Below are 21,239 nucleotides of genomic sequence, written 5' to 3'. Positions count from 1 at the left end.
ATGTATTTGATGTATTATATTTTTTAAATTTGTTTTTATATAAAAATTATATGGATAGACCGAGTCAAATTTGGGTTTAGTATTTTTAATCTGAGTTGAACTTAGGTAGAATTTTAAGCTCATTTTTTGCGATAGGTTGGACTAGGGCTAAAAACCAGGCCTAAAATTTTTCATCAGCCCAACTCGGCCCATGGTCAAATCTAGTGAAGTATCACATCAGTAAAAATGTTTTTCATTCATGTTTTTTTAAAATGCATAAATGAGACATACTTTTTGTTTGCGTGACATATCTTGTCATAATTTTTTGGGTAAATTGTCTCTTTAGTCATTCTTATTTTGATCACTCAATTTTTTTTTGTTAATTTAGTCCTGCCATTAGAAAAATGGATCAAACCAGTCACTTTATCGTTAAATGTTAACAAAATAATGCTTTTTCAGGTATTTTTCTATCTTTTAATTTATTTTTATTTCCTTATTCTTTTTGCTTTCTTTCTTTTCGTTCTCTCTCCTCACCATTTGTTATCCCTACCCCAAATGCAGATCAAACGGTACATGGCTTATTGTAATTATTAACACAACATAGTCAAACTCTAGAGGGAGACCATTGTGAATTGCAAATTGATGCTCCTCCAAATACACATGTTGACCACAACCAGCCAAACAATCACACAAATGTTTAATTCTGGTCAAGTACGTTGACATAGAAAGTTCATTTTTCTTGAAATGATGAAGGAAAGATCTGTACCTCATGGCTTTGGTCGTGGATTGAGTGCCAAAGATTCTCGTCAGAGCCTCCCAATGTTCATACGCAGAAGATGAACTACCAATTAATTAATTATGTAGCGAAGAACATATTGTGGAAAGGATCCATGCCAATAAAGCCGAATCTTGATGCTCGTACTGGACGTACGTTGAATTTTCAACAGAAACACCATCATCACCAACGATAACTCATGGTGGCACAGTAATCAACCCATCAATGAATTGGTGTAATCAGTGAGTCTTGATTACAAGCAACTAGAGGTGTTCATGGGTCGGGCTACCCAATACACTTTAACTATAAAACCTTACTAATATAAAAACTCTGTGAGAAAAAAATTATTAGTGAAGGAAAAAGAATACACTTTTCTATATTACGCATAGCTACCTCATTAAAAACCTCACCATGAAAATTCAGTGGGACGAAACCTAAATTAAGGAAAAAAAGAGTACAATACAAAATGGCTTAAATCACAATATGATACTTTAACTATATATTTTTCCTAAGTTGGCACCTAAACTTTATTTTGGCCGCAAGTAGTACCTAAACTATACTTTATTACCTAAAATAATACATAAACTATAATTTGTTACCCAAATTACCCTAGCCATTAAAAAGACCTCTTAACTAATCATTTTACGAGACACACGTCATTTTTAAACTAAAATTAAGATTAAATTAAGAGAAAAGACTTAAATTAAATTGTAAAAATAAATTTAATTTAATTAAAACTTTTCAACTTTTTACGTTTTTTCTTCCACGATTCTTTCTTCTCTTTGAATGCACCTTTTTAACTATTAGATAACTTTTCTTTTACTCAGATTCTTCCTAGTATTTTGATTTCATGCATCATTTGGGTTTTTACATTATAAAGGCTTACCCAACTTTAAATATTTTATATAAAGAGTACAAAAAAAATAAGGAAAACTTATTTTTAAGAGAAATAATACATGAGCTTTGAATTGGGGAGAGAAATGAATCGGAATTGAGGTTTAAAAATGAAAAAAAAAAGTTCGTTGGAATTTGAGTTTTGTCTTTAAAAATTGGGTTTGGGTGAGTTTTTCAACATATTCTTAAATTTTCCGTCACCAGAGTTCTTGAGTGAAGAACAAAAGAGATGAATATTTTATAAGTGTTTTTTAAAAGTTTGAAAAATATATTTTTTTAGATTTTTTAGTTAAAAATTGCCACATGCCACAAAATGATTAGCCAAAGAATTATTTTAACGATTAGAGTAATTTGAATAATAGAGTATAATTTAGGTACCACTAATTTGGATAATGCAATATAATTTAGAGAAAAAATTTATGTACCAACTTAAAGAAAATATATAGTTTAGATAGCATTTGATAGTTTAGCCCACTACAATAGTTACATATGAATTCAATTAGATATTTTATCACTGATTTTGAAGTACCTAATTATCAACTACAATAATTAATTGACCAACACTTATATCTTCGATTTTAGCGGACCCAATCCTTATACCCATTGAAATGAACCCGGGACCCAAATAAGGCCTTTTGCCGAGAACTTGGTCCAAGTAATTGAACACTTGTTAAGTTTCTTGACTTTAAATTTTGTATTTCTTGAGACATGACTCTGGCATTGAAACAAAATTGTTGCTGAGATTCAAACTCTGTATATAACTTGTCATGTCCATTTTAAATACCCAAGTATTCGTTGTGTTGCCCTCCACTGAGCTTCGATTCATATATACGGTCTTTAGGTGATAACACTTTCAAGTGTTGATCATAGCAGTTAGCAGAGTTTTCAATCAGCCACGCCAACTATTTGAACTTAGAAGTAAATCAAGAATATGCTTCTTTTGGTTCAACAACACTATCACCAAATCCCCCAGCTTCCACTCCAAGATAAAAATTCAAATCTCATAGTTCTTTCAGATACAACTTTGCATCAAGTTGCTTAAACTAACTCCTCAACTTCATCTTGTTCACTTCCTGCAATCACAATGTCATAAACATACAGGGGGCAAATTTACAAAAATATTTATGAGAGATTAGAATTCAATTATAATTTTTTTAAAATTCATATATATTAATTTATGATTTTATAATTTTGAAAAGACATTTTTTAGAAATTTTACCATATTTAATTTTTTAGGCAGAAAATGGATGGTGGGCAATCCTGTTGCATTTTATATTTTCCCTAAAGAACAGAGACCCAAAAATCCTACTAATGCGTCACAAGAGAAAATCTGAAAAAATTTGTTAGAAGTCCTTAGAGATCAAAACCCTAAACCCCCTACTGTCAACTGGTACACAAATTTATACTCTTCTACCAAGAGGCAACTTTAGGGGTCACATCGGTTTAAGTTTTTTGAATTGAATTGGAGTATTTGATTTTTTTTTTTCATTTTCCGATTAGAATGGAATAGCTGGACATAAAAATTGATTACTAACAAACTATACTAAATTGATTCGGTTTGGTTCGAGTTTTTATATTATTTTTGGACTTTGAATTTTTTGACATTATTTAGACAAAAAAGTACTTTGAATTTGGTTTTTTCATCTTTAATGAATTTTCATTTAGCGTGCAATTATATACATAAACTTTAATTTTGTGTAATTATACACGTGAAACTCTAATTGCAATTCAAATAAATACTTGAAACTTTAATTTTGATTTAATCATACACATTTAAAGAAATAAATATATTAATTTATTTTTATATTCGATAAAAATAACTTTTTATATATACAATATATAAACATAAAATGATGTTATATCAATAATTGTGTTAATAATTTACAAAAAAATTGGATCAAATTAAAATTTCATATATAAAATTGCACAAAATCAAAACTCATGCATACAATTGCACATTAAACCATAGTTCATGTATAGTTTTGGGATTTATTCTTTTGTTTTTTTAACTATACATAAAATCTCAATTAATATTTTATCTAAAAATAATTTATAAAATTTATAAATCACATTTAATCTTTATTGAACATAATTAAATGTTAAATTATTTATATTTTATAACTCTTATTGTGTAATTACAGCAAAAAAAAAATTCAACTTGAAAATATTAATAATGATAACTAAAAATTTAAAAGTTCTAACAACAATAATAATAGAAAAAAAAACACAATACATAATAAATAGGTTTTTTATTTAATTATAAAATATGTAAAAACATAATAAAAGTAATATGTTTTAGATTTGAAATGTATTTATAGATTAGGTTTATATGTTAAAAGAAATGATTTTTTTTAAAAAAAATTCAATATCCAATGAAATAAAAGAACTGAATTAATGTGGGTTAGTGACATTATCTAATTAAAATCAAATCAAATTATAAAAAAATCCCAACTCAATTTCTCGATTCAATCAAAAGAATTCCAAATGAAATTTGGAGCAAGAGAGTGAATAAGCTTGCAAATACCCGCACCATAGAAAGAAATAAAAATTGCAACATCTGATTAAACGACCTTTAAACAAAAGCTTTAGTCTTGCAATTACTAAACTAATCTAACAAACTACGGAAACCTGTTGTTAGAATCATCCTTTAATCAAATCCAAGTTAGGTCACTGGGTACTACTATCATTATCTCATATCCCAGCATGAGATGTCATCATCAATTTTGCTTCATGTCTTTTGGGACAAAACCGAGCACCCACTAATCAAATTTAAAGACTATTTTCGTGGGTACTACTATCGTTATCTTATATCCCTATTCATGTTTTTTTGAGATTAGGATTTTAATTTAGCAAACTTTGTGGTATTAGGTAATTTTTTGGATTGAAATTTTTCTACATTAATTTTATATTTGTAAAATAAAAAAATTCCTTAAAGTATTAAAGTAAAGCAAAAGTAAACTTAAAAGAAAAAGAAGTCACAAACAAATAGAAAAATTACAAAAAAAATAACAAACATAAAGTGTTTGATTAAATGCTCTTAATAGTATTTAATTACTACAACAGTTTACAACTGAGCGAAGTAATACCTCTTTTTATAGTTAAGCTTTCTTAAATCTAATGGTGTAGATTAAATTACATCAACGATTGAGATTTATGTTTATCTACAATACAAGAGTCGTAAAAAATTTAAACTCTATATATTTTTATCTTTTAAGATTTATATTAATTACCTTTACTAAAATATTTTGTTGAGCTACCAAAGCTTTCAATAGATAATTTTTTTATATATTTCACCAATCAAATCACTTAATCTCTATAACACTGTTTTGTACGAAATAATCACTAACACTGTCTTTTTTATCTCAAAGTCCATGGATAATTAATGAGTTCAATTAAATCGCTGTTAAGTCTGACCGTTGAAATCATTTTGGGTTGTCTATTTTAGGTCTTGTTTATTATTTTTAGGTCTTGTCTTTGAGATAGTGTGGGCTTTACAGATCGTGCATTATTTTTATTTTAATAATAATCCAACCATTCTTGTAAAAAAAAAAAAAATTTTAATGTCGTTTCAATTCTCAATAGAATTTTTGATAAAATAGACAACTCTGCCAGCACAGAATCCAATCCCAGCAATGGGTTTCTTTTGGAAAAAGAAAATCATTAATTCCCGCTGCAAATAATCCAAAAGAGAAGCAAATAATCACCATTTTTCAAGTTTTAAAAATAGCCCATTATTAAGAAAAGAAAAGCACTAAAAATAAAGCGGTTCCTCAGTCGCCCAACCATTGTTAGTGGAAGCATGACACCATTGTGTTTAATAAAGATTGCACAATCTTTTTCCCATGCAAACAAATTAAATAGCATGAAAAACGAAAAAGGAAAAAACGAACTTCATTACAATCATAATTTACACTTGTTTTAAAAACATGTGATGATGGGCAACAACTGTCAGCATCTCCAAAAGGTTGACTTTGGTGACAATCTTAAGAGTTAACCATTAATATTACCATCGAATTTTGCAGAGTTCTTGGATTTTGCTTGGACCATTTACCATTATGGCAGACAGTGACTAAACCCTCTTAAAAGTCTTACCCTCTTTCTCTCCACCCTCGATTTCTAGTATTTGCGTTGAGGTGTGTGAGGAGCTTCAGCAGAGCGTGTCTGAAGCTGAAAACCATGAAGCAAAGCTTTCTTTTTACTGCTCTTCTTCTCTTCTTTCTAATTCTAATTTCCTCTTCTCATTTATCCGCTCGTTTCTTGGAAAACAAACAAGGTGAGTGTCTTCTTAATCTTATTCACCTTCCTTCTTTTTGCCATATAGGGATTTAAAGTTGAGCATCTTCTGCAGGAAAAGAAGAGGTAGAGCTTAGTCAAGTTACAGATAGGGAGGACTTTGAACTAATGAATGTAAGCTTAAAATATATCTATACATTTCATCTACTTGGCTAAATGTTGTTGTATGAGGTAAAAATTGATGTTTTTTGTTTTCCTATGCTTTGCAGCAACTAATGGGGGTGGAAGATTGTGATGTAGGAGATGATGGGTGCTTGAAGAGAAGATCAATCTCAGAGGCTCATTTGGACTACATTTACACCCAGCATCGAAAGCCTTGAGACATTCCGTATACTAAGGATTTGTGGAAGTTGGTATTTTTAACTTACAATTAAGCTCTTGTTACCTTTTTCATAGTACGAGTGGAATAGGCTTTTTCTTCTTTTCCCTGTTGATGATCCTAAATATTAGCACAAACTTAGTAGTTATATCTGTACCTTTTGCTTTATCATTCCTCATCTTTGAGTTTGGGTTTTTAGGTATTGAATTTAATATGTTCAAATGTCTCTCAAATATTAGGATGATATTCGAATGTCTTAAAATTTAGATAATATTTTTAATAAAATTTATAAATGTAATTTTATTTATTAAAATATGATTAATATATTTTTACGTAAAATTTAAATATATTATTAAAATCAAATTTATGAAAAGATGTTATAAAATATATAAAAAATAAGCTTAACTATTATATAATGAAATGTTGATATAAAAGTTTTTAAAGTTATGTATAGGTGAGAGTATAGGATTAAAAACAATTAAATAGATGGTTGGGAATTTTAGTGAGGGGATCAGTAGTTTGCTTATTTCTTTCACTGGATTGAATTGGATAAATCAACCCCTTTTTCTCGAGCCTGCCAATTCATCTCATACCTCCTAAATACATTTATATTTTTATTTGGTTTTGTTTTTTGTAAAATTTTACTGCTAATTAAATAATAATTGTTAAATTTATAAAATAAATTTTTTTATTTCTAAAATTTAATGTGCCAACATGTTAATATATATATATATAACGTCATGTTAGCTTATTATTTACATATATTACTTATTAATAATCTAATAAATGGATTATCAACTATCTTTTGCGTTAAACCTGAAATTTTAAAATTCTAAAAGTATAGAGATTTAGAATGATTCAATTGGAGAAAATGAGTTAAATCTACAACTGTATGCATAATACAAGACCAATAATTAAATTAAATTTAACTAAATGGATTTAACTGCGTCAAGATTCAAATTTCAAATTTTGAAAAATACAGCATCTAAAATTTAATAATTCAAGAAGTATAGAGACTAAATTTGATCAAATAAAAGTATAGGGATTAAATCTACAACTACTATAAAGTTTAGGGACTATTAAAAAAATTTAACCATAATATTTAAAAGCATATTAGGTTGAAAGAAGAATAATGAGGGCTATAATTGAGGGTGGATTTGAATAGGCAGTGGAATGTAATGCGGTGTATTTAACTTACTTTTTTATCTCACGTTATAAAATTGTTACAATATCTAATCTTAATGCCATCACTATTTTTACACTAACTACAATTAAACGTAATGCACACTAAACCTACCTTTATCAGACAATTACGTAACTCCATATTTCAACTTAAAAGTGCAATATATAAAAATTATTTATTATTATTTGCAGACGCTGGCAAGCCTTCTCATTTGTGTTGTTGGTGTGGCATAGGCATAGTGTAGATAGAAAGCAACCCATAGGCGTAAAGGATATGGTTTAGATGTGCTGCATAGTGATGGGTAAAAAAGGAGAATTGTAGATACCGAATTTTGTCCAGGCTTAGATTTAATCTAATTTTAAGAGCTTAATGAATTTGCAAATGATGAGCTCATTAAATTTGATTTAATTAAACCTATTTCATTATTTTATTTTGAACTGCAAAATTTGTGTTCAGCCTTTCTAAGGCTTAAGGCCCAATTTGATTTGGGCTTATTAGTATTCTATTGACACTTAGGCTCATCCATTTTGGGTTTATTTAATTATAAATATTTACTATACATTTTTGTTACATAATGTCAAAATTACAAAAAAATGGAAAATTTACAAAAGGACCCCTCAAGTTTTACAATTTGGTCCCTACACTCCCATCACTCTTACCACCAGTAACCAGCTCTCATCTGCCACTCTCTCACTGTCACAAACCCTCCTATGACTAGGGATGGATTTAAGAGTCAGATTTTAAAATTTTATATATAATTTATCATGTATTTTAGATTTGGTGTTTACATTGTATAACATTTGCCCCATTGGCAAATTGTATTTCATATAATTCGCCTCCTTAATCCATAAGATTATACTTTATATTAATAAAGTATTTTTCAATTTTTAATTATACAACTTTAATAATAATAATTAAATATTAATGTATGATGGGCTTTGAAAACTAAATTTAAAGACCCAATGTGAACTTCAAAGCTAAATTACAGAATTAATTGATTTGGTCCATACCCATACATATTAGGTTAGTGAATTTCTTGTATTTTGATTTGCATTTCTTGCTAAGGGATTATCTTCCTCTGGTAAGGTGTCGACACTGCCGAGAGAAAGAAAGGAGTTGATGCCGAGACTGAGAGCATAAAGTAAAAAAATACAAATTACCTTCCTTTCTGCTCCTTATACAAAAGACATCTCGATAAATATTTTTGCATAAATTACGTTCTTTATTTATTTGACTTATTATTTTTTCTTTTTCCTAATATGTTGTTGTTTAATATATTATTACAGTCTTCAAGTTTTTTTAGAAGAATTGACACTTTTTTACGTTAAAAAAATCGTTTGAATTTAGAAGTTTCGCCCCCTTGGAGTAAAATCTCGGATCCGTCCTTGCCTATGACCATGTCCCTATCATTTGTCAGCGACCACCAACCATCCCTTATGCCTTCATCACTCGGTTGCTTCCATTTGTAGCTTCACCAAAATCCCACGCCAAGGTTCTTTTTATAAGCTGCACAAGAAGAAATGGGGTGAGCTGCATTTTGGGAAATTCAGAGCAAGAAAGTCAAGGGGCACAACTTGACTAAATCGATACCCTTTGAATTGTTACTACCTTTACCCAGAAATACCTTTTCTGTCTCATCCTACTTAAGAATTACCATCTAAGAAACCCTTTCAGCCTCACTCAAGGGGCACAACTTGACTAGGTCGATACACGACAAAATACCCTTTTGGTCTCATCTGCCTAGATATTCTACTAGAAGTGTCAATTCTAGTATTTTAATTATTTGGAGAAATCGAATAACAACTCACAATTGAATTAGAATCAAAACTAATCAAATAACCGATTAACCAATTAATTCATAAAAGATGTTCACATAACTCATTCTCGTCAATAAACAAATATTTGATCAAATAAATGACAAAAGAAAATATAAAAATATGATTGAGTGGAGAAAATTCTTATTATCGGAACCTGGTTGATCACGAAGTCTTAGTCTTCTTCGAATGAAAAGTTTAATCGAAAAATAGAAATTCAATCTAACAATTAGAATAACATCTAAAAAGAAAATAAATAAAAAAGTAAAAAATTATTCTAAAAGAAAACCTAGCCTAAAACTAATCTACTTTACTGAATATTTGTTCGTCTCCACTGAACGTCTTTCCTTAATTTTGAATAGAATGTTGGTTATATAATGAAGAATCTAAAGAACAAAGTGCTCCTCCATTTATTACAACATTTAGTGTAACACCCTTAACCCGTATCCATCACCGAAACAGGGTTAAGGAGTATTATCGGAGTTTACAGATCAAATAAACATACATTTCATATCATATAACATTCATGTCAAAAACCAATTGAAATCAAACATATTGTCTTTTATGCGAGCCCTCGAGGCCCAAAATACACATTAAAAACAAATCGGGACTAAACTGGGTACTCAAAGAATTTTTCAGAATTTATTGAAATTTTTCAAAGCTGCAAGGGTCACACGACCAAGAGACACGCCCTTGTCTCAAGCCGTGTGGGTATTCGAAATATGGACACATGGCCATATCTAAGCCCGTGTAACTTTCTGACTTGGGTCACATGGCCAAACCACAAGCACGTGTGTTAGGCCGTATGAGCATACTGACTTGTATAATTTAAAAGATACATGGGACATACGACCGTGTCACCTGGCCATGTAGACAAAAATAAGCCATTTTCCAAGCCACATTTCTTACCCAATTTGGAACCAACCTAAACACAACAAATTGCATATCAACAAACCATTACAAGGCATTCAAAATAAGCCATAATCAAGTCTTAAATAAGAAATATAATTACATACAACCAAATATCCAAACTTACCTAAATAACCAAATACATATATGCATATTCAAATCACATTTTACTTTTCATCATTCTACCATATTAAACACACATCAAATATGGTAAGGCCACATATATATACATCAAAATATACCAAACACAAGTCATATAAGTGACTAATCTCAACAAAACAATTATATGCCAACCTTGGCCAAATTAACCTATACATGCCATTATAACCGAAATTAATTTACTAAAAGTACCAAAAAGGATCGATGGATAGTGTGAAATAGCTCTGACCAGCTTCCAACCCGTACGAGCTTCTGAATTACTATAAAACATGGAAAATAATACAGAGTAAGCATTTAAGCTTAGTAAGTTCGTATAACACATAATTTAACTTACTGTATATCCATAAAATAGGTAAGTAAACAAAACATATCTTAACCAATTTGGCCAAAAGCCTAAATACATTATCACCAACATATTAGCCATGAAAATCACACATAAAATCCAACACACATGGTTGAATTCATCAAATAATCATATTTCGTGTATTTCATGTAAATACCAGTAATAGTTCATATCGAACTCATATAATCTCGTACCAGAACTTTGCCCATTGAACCATATAGAATATCATTGGATACACTGGTAGTACACACGAAGTGTACTTAACTAAAATTCGTCAATTCATGTACTTGTATGCTCATACGAGTTGTAAACGAGAAGCTCATGTGAGCTGAATAACGAGAAGCTCATGCGAGCTAAATAACGGGAAGCTTATGTGAGCTGAATAACGAGAAGCTTATACGAGCTGTTGTGTGTCCGCAACACACGCAGGACCCAAACCAAATTGGTAATCCTAATGACATGTCATTTGTATCCTACAAATTTCTAAGGTTCAAACGAGACTCGATAATCGTCGGATATGCGATCGGTATTTATACATGGAAATTATACAAACCACAAACAATTAATTCAATTTAAAACATATAAATACTCAATTTAATTACACGAACTTACCTCAACAAGAGTATGTAGATACAAAGGCGTCTAATCCGATATTTTCTCCTTATTTCAATCTAACTCTGTACGAGGTTTGACAGGATCTATACGAATAAATTTAAACCATTTAAATATAATTCTCATTCATTTTAATCTAACATGGAATTTTGGAAAAATTACCATTTCCCCTACACTTTTAATTTCTTTGTAATTTAGTCCCTAGGCTCGAAAAATAAAATTCATACAATTTAATCCTTACTCAAGCCTAGCCGATTTTATACATATTAATAGCAGCCCATATATTTCACAAAATTCACAAATTTTACCATAAATTTATCATCTTTTTCAATTTAATCCTTAATTGATAATTCAATCAAAATTCTCTTTACAAAAGTTGTTTATTTAACAACAATCATTCATTTTCTATTATCAAACTTCAAAATTCAAGCATATTCATTAATGGAAAAACCCTAATACTTTAACAGTTTTGCAAATTAATCCCTGAGCTAGCTAGATTAAGCTACTACAATCTCGAAAACATAAAAATAATAAAAAAGGGACAAAAATACATACCTAATTGAACAAAATAAGCTTGCCCAAATTCAAGCTTCCATGGCTATGTTTCTTTCTTCTTCTTCTTTTTTTGGTGAAAAATTATGAGAATAGATTATTTTATTTTATGTTATTTATTATAACTTTAATCACTAATTTTCAAAATTACCCTTAATAATTTATTCAATTTCCAATGATGACTACTCATGCTTAACCACTAAGCACTTTAATGGCCTATTTACTATATAAGGATCTCCAATTTAAAATTCCATAGCTATTTAATAACTTTATCCATTAGAACACAACCTTTGCATTTTATGCAATTTAGTCCTTTTTATCAAATTAGGCATGTAAACGGTAAAATTTCTTAACAAAATTTTTATACGATATTTCTATCATATTGTAGACCATAAAATAATATTAAACTAAATTTTCTAACTTCAGATTTATGGTCCCGAAACCATTTTTTTAAATTTCACTAAAAACGGGCTGCTATAATTAGGGTTTTAAAGATGGAAAAGAGCTCGAATTACCCTTAAAATCGAAGTCCACACGTGTAGGAAATCGTTGTGACGTCGAGTGCTTCCTCGTCGCGACATGGAATCTGTTTTGGCCCTTCCTTGCATCTATCTTTAATGTCACAACTTCTATATCCTGTTGTCATGACATCAGTAGCAGTTTCATCCCAGAAGTTGCATTGTCAGCTCCTAATCCATCCTACATAACCATATAATCTTTGTTAGTAATAAAATACCATAAAAACTATTAAAAATTTTTCTATTACTACTTAGACTCTAAAAGCATAAATTATTACTAAAATGACTCAATGTTACTCTTAAACATGCTATAACAAGTGTAAAAAGATATAAAATAAGCATGATAAATCGTGGTAGATCAGTTTTCAACTTTGTCAAGCTTAATCGGTTTGATGGTGGAAATTTTCAATGATGGCAGAAAAAGATGCATTTTCTGCTATCAACTTTGAAGATCGATTATGTTTTAGATACTCCAAGATTGGAAGAGAATTGAAACGAATCTATTATTGTAACCCGAGAAAGGAAAAAATGGGACAATGTTGATTACATGTGCATAAGCCACATATTGAATAGTTTATCTGATGGTTTGTTTGACACCTAACAAAACGAGATCACCGCTAAGGAACTATGAGACAAATTGGAGATAAGGCATATGACTGAAGATGCTACAAGTAAGAAATTTATCATTTCAATAATTATCAAATGATTGATGGTCGTTTTGTTATGGAAAATTTTTGTGATATTCATAAAATGTTGAATCAATTTAAACATTATGATATAAAAATGGATGAAATAATTGTTATATCCTCCATTATAGACAAATTTACTCTATCTTGTAAAAACTTTAAAAGAAGTCTAAAACATAAGAAAGATGAAATATCTTTTAAGGCTTTGGCAAGTCATTTTCATATTAAAGAAGAATATCGAAAGCAAGATCAGAACCTAGATCTTGAAAATGTCAAAATGCATATTACGAAGGAAGTACAAACTACTAAACCATCCAAGAGAAGTTTTAAACAAACTGCTAGAGCACCTAAGTTCAAAAAGAAACAAAAAAGCTTATGCTACCATTGTGGTAAGTTGGGACATTTCAAGAATGAATGTCTATTTTTAAAGAAGATATCTTCTTCTAAGGTTGATAATAATGAATAGTTTGTTGCCGTTGTAACACCCCATATTCGTACCCGAGACTGGGATAGGATACGAGGCATTACCGAAATTTTTAGAATAATTTCAATTAATTTATATCAATTAGTACTCATTTTTATGTTTCATGTAACATCCTTTTCATATTATAATTATCGTATCATATCAAATATTCTATTCGTTGAATCATTGGAGTTCCGATGGATTTTTTTAACAGTACACTCAAAGCGTACATTTTCATATTCCATCAATTCATATTCAGAAATAACCCTTAGGACATTTAATCATCAAGCACTCTCTCGAGTCACATCTCATGTAACTATAGTGAATCAGGATTACCTTTTCAGGTCAAATCCTACCCCTTAAGTTATCATAAGGAATCATGTATCGTGTAATCGTAGCGAATCAGGATTACCCTTTTCAGGTCAAATCCTATCCACCTTAGGTTACCATAATGAATCATATATCATGTAACCGTAGTGAATCAGGATTACCCTTTTCAGGTCAAATCTTATCCGCTTTAAGTTACCTTAGTGAATCAGGAATAAATCCTATTCACTTTAAATTACCATAGTGAATCAAGAACAAATTCTATCCACTTTAAGGTATTATAGTGAATCAGGAACGAATCCTATCCACTTTATATTCTTGAGAAGGCTTTTGTCAGATTAACCGTCCGGGTTATCTATTTCTGCAACACATGCTGGAATTCTTTCATATGAGAAATCACCTATATCCATCCGGAACCTAATATTCAAACATATTTTTTTATCCCTTTCAAGTAGTTTCAGAACATGTATTATTTCTTTCATTTCAACATCCATACATTTCATATATTCAATTCAAACATCATATACAACATAATACAATATTCAAATTGACATATTTACATGCTCATTCAAGTTATGCGAGCCTACCTGACTAAATTGCAGAAATACCAAGATTCAAGGACATTTTGGTAATTTACCATTTTCTCGATTTTCACCCGATCTTAAATTAATAATTTCATTCAATTTATTAATTTAGATAATAAAAAAATTCGTTCCCTTCAATTTAGTCATTTTGATATTTTTACAAAATTGCCCCCTAAAGTTTTACTTTTATTCAATTTAGTCTTTAAGCCTAAAACATGAATATTCATATATATTTTCCTCCTCCTCCTATCCATTCCACATCTTTAATGTATATAACATGCTTATAAGTAACATTACCTATAATTTCACTATTTACTTATATGTATATTCAAAGTTGTCCATCCGTGTCATAGTCACTAAATTATTTTTATCTTAAGATACAGAACTCCAAATTAAGATCTGCTAATTTTCCCTCACATATCTTCTTACCATAAAATTTTCAGAATTTTTGATTTAGCCAATAAGTACAGTTTATTCTTTAAAGTTACCCCTATTTTGCTGTCTAACAGTTCCAACCCTTCTTCGCTAAGAATTAATTATCTCATCGTACGAGATTCAGATGATGTTCCCACTTATTTCTATTGAAAATATACTCATTAAGGATTTTAAACATATAAATTTAAGCCCTTAATTATTTTTCTCCAATTTTTTATGATTTTCCAAAGTCGGAACAGGGGAACCCGAAATCATTCTAACCTTGTCTCACAAAATTTATTATATCTCATAATTCACAATTCGATTGCTTACACTGTTTCTTCTATAAGAAACTAGACTCAATAAGATTAATTCCATATTTTTTTTCATCCTCTAATTCGATTTCCACAATTTATGGTGATTTTTCAAAGTTAGTCTACTGCTGCTATCTAAAACTGTTTTAGTGCAATATATTTATTTACCATGTTTATAACACCCTTATTTTCTTTCTCTATACTATTTCTCGTTACTTTCTCTTCACTAACATATTAAGAACATAAAACCTTATATAATGAAACTCTACATTAACATTATTTTCATGCTTTTTCAATAGTATCAAACTTAAAAATATATTGAAATCTTGATGTTCTTACCTTGTCTCATTGATTTCAATCTTTAACTTGATTTTCTCTCTCCTCCAGCTTCAATTTCTTAAATATAACTTGATATTCTAGCTCCTCATGGTCTCCTTGTCATCTTTCTCTCTTGATAGTTATGGAAATTCTTTTGATTTCTAAGTAAAAATGGTGGATTTTTTGTGGAAGGACCAAATTGTAAAGAAAAGAAAACTTTCTTTCTTCTCTTTTCTTCTAACATGAATTGCATGGATGGAAAGATGATATAAATTCTTCATCTTTCCTTCCTTATATATTAAATAAATTAATAATAAAATAATAATAAATAATAAAATATCCCATTAAAATATTAAAATAATATTTATCTTAATTAAATAATTACAAAATATCATCAACATCATCATTACTTTCTACATTTCTCTCTTCCAATTGACCATTTTGCCCTTTATTATCTTTTAAAATTCCATCATTGAGTTAGTATTTAATTTGGTAAAATTATAATTTAGTCCCTCATAATTCTTCACCTATTCAATTTGGTCCTAACTCATCCATTTTCCTTAGTTTCTAGATCATTCCACCTTAAAATATTTACTTTTGGCCCTTCAAATTTCTCATATTTACACTTTAACCCCTCAAGTTTTGAGTTTTTACTCTTAGACAACACAACTTTTCACATTTTTACAATTTAGTCATTTCCTAAATCAAGATATCATAATTTACTTCCCAATGTTGTCATAACTCAAAACTTCCCTTTTTGTCACTTATTTTCTTATTTTTCTATATCAAGCATAATATCTTACTATAGAAATTTTCAGGGTATTACAGCCGTGATTTTTGAAATTAATATGGCACAATATGATAATGCATGGTGGATTGATATTGGAGCAACCAAACATGTTGCAAAGACAAAAGTATATTCACAAAGTTCACACAATGTGAATATGGCAATGACTTGTACGTATGGAATTTTTCCACCTTAGTAATCAAAGACAAAAGGTTTGTTAAACTACAATTCACTTTTGGAAAGGTTTTAACATTGAATGATGTATATTAGGTACTAGAAGTTAGGAAGAATTTAGTGTCTCGAAGTTTGTTAAATAAGTTTGGTTTAAAGTTTATTCTATCTAACAGAGGGATTTTTTTGGGAAAAGGTATATGTATAAAGGTATGTTAAAACTCAATATTATTAATAAGAATAAATATATTCTTTTTGCTTATATGATTGAATCTTCTTGTTTGTGGCATTATAGATTAGGTCATTCGAATTATAGAAAATTGAATAACATTCATAAGTTATATTTAATTCATGTTTTTAATAATCATATTGAAAAATGTAATACATGTATGCTAGCTAAAATTACTAGAAACCCTTTCCCTAAGGTTAAAAAGAAAAAAAAAGTTTGATTTGACACATAGTGATTTATGTGACATGCATAATGTTGGAAAATCGGGTTTGGAAAACGCAATAGAAAAATAAGTTTAAGGAAAAATAGAGTTTTAATTTTTTTCTAAAACTAGAACTTGGTTGTGATATCTAAAATAACAAACACTTAATCAAAATTGTATCATTTCGATTCGTTTAGGATGAACGCTTAGACCGAGTAGTCTTCTCCACTATCCTTAAGCTCATGCTTGTCGAGTTTCGGCTTGCTTCGAATCATAAAATTTTTTAGAAAATTACCAGTAGGGTAATTCAATAATTTCTCTAAACTTTTGGGTTAAGTTGTAAATAAGAAAATATCTCTAAAAATTTTTGAAATAATTTCTTCAGAAAATTTTCTCTCTACAATTTTCTCTTAAATTCAAGTGTTTCAAAAATCATGACCCATGACTCTTAATATACGGAGAGTTTAGAGAGTTTAACTATGATTGAACTTAATCATAAATTAATATAATACTTATCAAGATAAATATTAGATTAAATTTAATATTAAGATCATCATTTTAATATTAAATTAATAAAATACTATCATGATAAGTATTAAATTAAATTAAATATTAAATTTATTAAAATAATGTTATTTTTGAAATAGTTAATTTGAAATCAAATTAACCGGTAAAATAATATTTATTTGTCATTAGAATGTCACCGTCGTCGCCGCTAGCACCGTCGCATCCGATGGTGCCATCGCAAGTGCGACAGCCTTACGACATCCCAAGCCAATTTGATCCAGGCTAGTGATGGCCCAATGAATCCGATCTAGCCATTGGTTGGACTGTTGGTCTGGTTTCACATATCATGCCCGATTCGACCAATTTTTGGGTATCAATTTTGGGTTCTTAGGCCCAATTTTCAATATCAAGTCCAATTTTCAAGTTTAATGACCCATTAGGTCAATTTTCGGACTTGAAAATTAATTTTAAAAAATATCATATTAATTCAATTTTAGTTGATTAAAATTAGTTTTCTAAAAAAATCACTTAGATTTTCCAAATTAACTGTAACATTCTGATTTTGGGCCTAGTCGAAAAGTGGTTTCGGGACTACAAATCCAACGTAAGAAAATTTATTATTATTATATTTTTATGGTCTAAAAATTCACGAGGTGATTTTTTGAAAATTTCATTCGAAAATTTTGACGTTTGGGTACTCAATTTGGTCAAATGGACTAAATTGTAAAAAGTGCAAAAGATGAGTTCTAAATGTTAGAGGTGTCTAATTGTTATGAAATTTTAAATTGGAGGTCCTTAAATTCTAATTAGACCATTGGATAATTTTTTGGACAAAAATGGACATGAAATGGGTGAAATAGAATATTTTTAAGTTAGGGGCATTTTGGTAATCTAGTAATTAAAATAAATTAAAAAAAAAGTCAAAATTTCTTGTCCATCTTCTTCCTTCACCGAATATTGCATGAAGAAACCATGACTAGGGTTTTCCAAGCTTTCAAGATCGATTGTAAGTCTGTTCTTGTCCTGTTTTTAATGATTTTTATGTTTTTGAAATCTTGGTAACAAGATCCACCTATTTCTACCATTTATTTGTGTTATGTGAAGGTCTAGGGTTTGACCCATGTTGGAAATTTGTGCATTTTGATGTTTAATGGTAGATTATGCATGTTTATGGTTGGAGAAACAATTCTTGCTAAGTGATTTTCGGTGAAATGCTTAAAAGGACTAAATAGTAAAAGTTATAAAATATGTAGTAAAAATGTGTTCTAGTGAAATTTTGGGTTGTTATAGTTATGAAAATGATTCAGCTAGGCTTAAATTGCAAAGAAATTGAATAAAATTCATTTTACGAGCTTAGAGGCAAAAGTATAAATATGATAAAGTTTAGGGGCAAAAATGTAATTTTTATTTTTGGATCACATTGATTAATGTAACTAATAAATAGACTAAATGTGACATTATAGATCAAATAAAATGAGGTTCGGACCTAGAACGGGGGGAAAACGAGAAATTGACGGTTAGGTCCATTTTTGCCATTTTTGGTATCGAGGTAAGTTCGTATGATATTAATAATGCAATATCATACTTGAATGTTATTGTTTGGTATTACATTAATTGTAAGTTGGGTGTAAGTAATTTAACAATTCCATTATCATGCGTTTAATAATTGATGTTATATGATACATGTTTGAATGATCTAATGAAATTGGCTTGTGACGATTTACTGAAAGTTTGGTGATAGCCTTATATCTCGAAAGTCCCAGGTGACCCTGAGGAGTGCTTAGGATTTGGATATCATGACACCACAATTAATGAGAGCCAGTGTAAGACCATGTCTTGAACATGGCATCAGTGTTGATATGATAGCTAGTGTAAGACCATGTCTGGGACATGGCATCGACGTTGATATGTGAGCCAGTGTAAAACCATGTCTGGGACATGGCATCGGCGTTGACATGTGGGACATGGCATTGACGTTGATATGTGTGCTAGTGTAAGACTATGTCTGGGACATGGCATTGGCACTGACATGAGATTTCATATAAGACCATATCCGGGATATGGCATCGATATGTGGATCCACGTAAGACCATGTCTGGGCAAAGGCGGATACAAGGGGGGCTGGCAGTGGTCCTGGCCCCCTAAAATGGAAAATTTATATTTAGGCTCTTAATTTTTTTTTTAAAATTTTAAATTAATAAAGGTAAAATTGTACTTTGGCCCCCTAAAATTATAAAAATTCGATTTAATCCTTTAAAAATTATAAAGATATAGACTATAAAAAATTAAATTTTTATTCGGCCTCCCTAAAAATTTGTTCTGGCTTAGCCCATTTGTCTGGGACATGGCTTTGGCACTCTATTTGGTGCATAATGATTCCAAACATCCTTCAGCATTCCGGATGGTTCAATGGGTCATTCAAGATTATGGTTAAGAAGTGGAGTAATATGTGAAAAGTGTTGAAGAGGTACATGTATGAACACTAAGCTTATGGTTATTGAGACTATGAAATGTCGAGACCTCGGTGAGCTAAGATGTATGAACTATGATTATGAATTTTATTGCAATATCATGCTAACTTACGTTGTTTAATTGAACATGGAATCCATGAAATGGTGAGTTCATGATTAGTTGAAAATGAACTTATGATAGTTATCATCATATTGCATTAAAACAATTTTGGACAGCAGCAGCAGTCTGACTTTGAAAATCCACCAAAAATTGTGGAAATTGAGTTGGAGGTTGAATAAAATATGAAATTAAAGCTTATTGAGTCTGGTTTCACATAGACAAAACGTGTAAGCAAAAGAATTTCATATTATGAGATATTTGAATTTTTGTGAGACAAGGACAGAGTGATTTCGGGCTCCCCTTTCTTAACTTTGAAAAATCATTAGAAATTGTAAAAAAATAATTATGGTTATAATTTATATGCTTATAATCCTTAATGAGTATATTTTCAAAAGAAAGAAATGGGAACATCTTCCAAATCCTGTACTAAGAGATAATTAATTTTCAGTAAAGAAAGGTCGAAGCTGTTAAACAGCAGAATAGGGGTAACTTTGAAGAATAAAATTTACTTATTGGCTAATCCATAAATTCTGAAAATTTTATGGTAGAAAGGTATATGAGTCTAGTTTCAAATTATTTTAACAGATATTAATTTAGAACTCTGTAGCTCAAGTTATCAATAATTTAGTGACTATGACTCGCGTAGACAACTTGGCTGGAATATGAGTAAATAGTGGAATTAAGTGCAATTATAATTGTTTTACCTTGAGATCATGATGTGAGAATTGGTAGAAGTATGTTAATAAATTGCTTATTATTTTCATATGGACTTACTAAGATATATAGCTTACCCTCTCCTTTTCATTTCTTTAGTGTTCCAGGTTAGCTTGGGGTTGGAGATCGTCAGAGGCAGCATCACACTAACAAATCATCAAATTGGGGTATTAATAAAACTTAAGTGTTTTCAAGTAAGTGGCATGTATAGAGACTTAGTTCTTTGTGATATGTGTTTTATAATTTGGCCAAATGCATTGGCTTATAATGATTCAATTGTATATAGCCATGAGATGTGGCTTATATTGATTATTGGGTTGTAACCCTATTATATGTGCAGGCACAAGCTTAAAAGTTTCATGTGATGTGTGTATGTGACTTAATATGGTGTGCAATGTCTTAAACAAGCATGTTATTCTACGTATGGACAATATGTTGGTCGTGAGTTAGCCTTGAATATGAATGTTTGATGATTAAGTTGAAATCTTTTGGTATGATGATAACCATGGTATAAAAGTATAAGTAATAACATAATAGACAAGGCTAAACGAGTGTGAATTGGTGTGTTTAACTTAGTATAAAATGAGTATGTAAAACACATG

The 21,239-nt window shown here is 29.8% G+C and overlaps 1 protein-coding gene across 1 annotated transcript; it reads left to right on the top strand.

Annotated features, from left to right (window-relative positions):
• Positions 1-5,618: 5,618 nt before the first annotated feature.
• On the top strand, positions 5,619-6,493 carry LOC107956525 (putative phytosulfokines 6). The gene is made up of 3 exons (XM_016892152.2): positions 5,619-5,921; positions 5,997-6,055; positions 6,151-6,493. Exons 1-3 carry the CDS (start codon positions 5,825-5,827, stop codon positions 6,259-6,261), a joined length of 267 nt encoding a protein of 88 aa, XP_016747641.1. The 5' UTR covers positions 5,619-5,824; the 3' UTR covers positions 6,262-6,493.
• The last annotated feature ends 14,746 nt before the right edge of the window (positions 6,494-21,239 follow it).

Source organism: Gossypium hirsutum, chromosome A07 (genome assembly GCF_007990345.1).
Source record: "Gossypium hirsutum isolate 1008001.06 chromosome A07, Gossypium_hirsutum_v2.1, whole genome shotgun sequence".
Taxonomy (NCBI): domain Eukaryota; kingdom Viridiplantae; phylum Streptophyta; class Magnoliopsida; order Malvales; family Malvaceae; genus Gossypium; species Gossypium hirsutum.
This window is presented reverse-complemented; position numbering and strand designations above follow the sequence as displayed.

What these genes read in the sequence shown, in the direction of transcription:
- LOC107956525 (XM_016892152.2), top strand. Translation starts at nt 5,825, where the DNA reads ATGAAGCAAAGCTTTCTTTTTACTGCTCTTCTTCTCTTCTTTCTAATT. An exon ending in TTTCTTGGAAAACAAACAAG is followed by an intron (nt 5,922 to 5,996) that starts GTGAGTGTCTTC and finishes CATCTTCTGCAG; the next exon opens with GAAAAGAAGAGGTAGAGCTT. An exon ending in AGGACTTTGAACTAATGAAT is followed by an intron (nt 6,056 to 6,150) that starts GTAAGCTTAAAA and finishes TATGCTTTGCAG; the next exon opens with CAACTAATGGGGGTGGAAGA.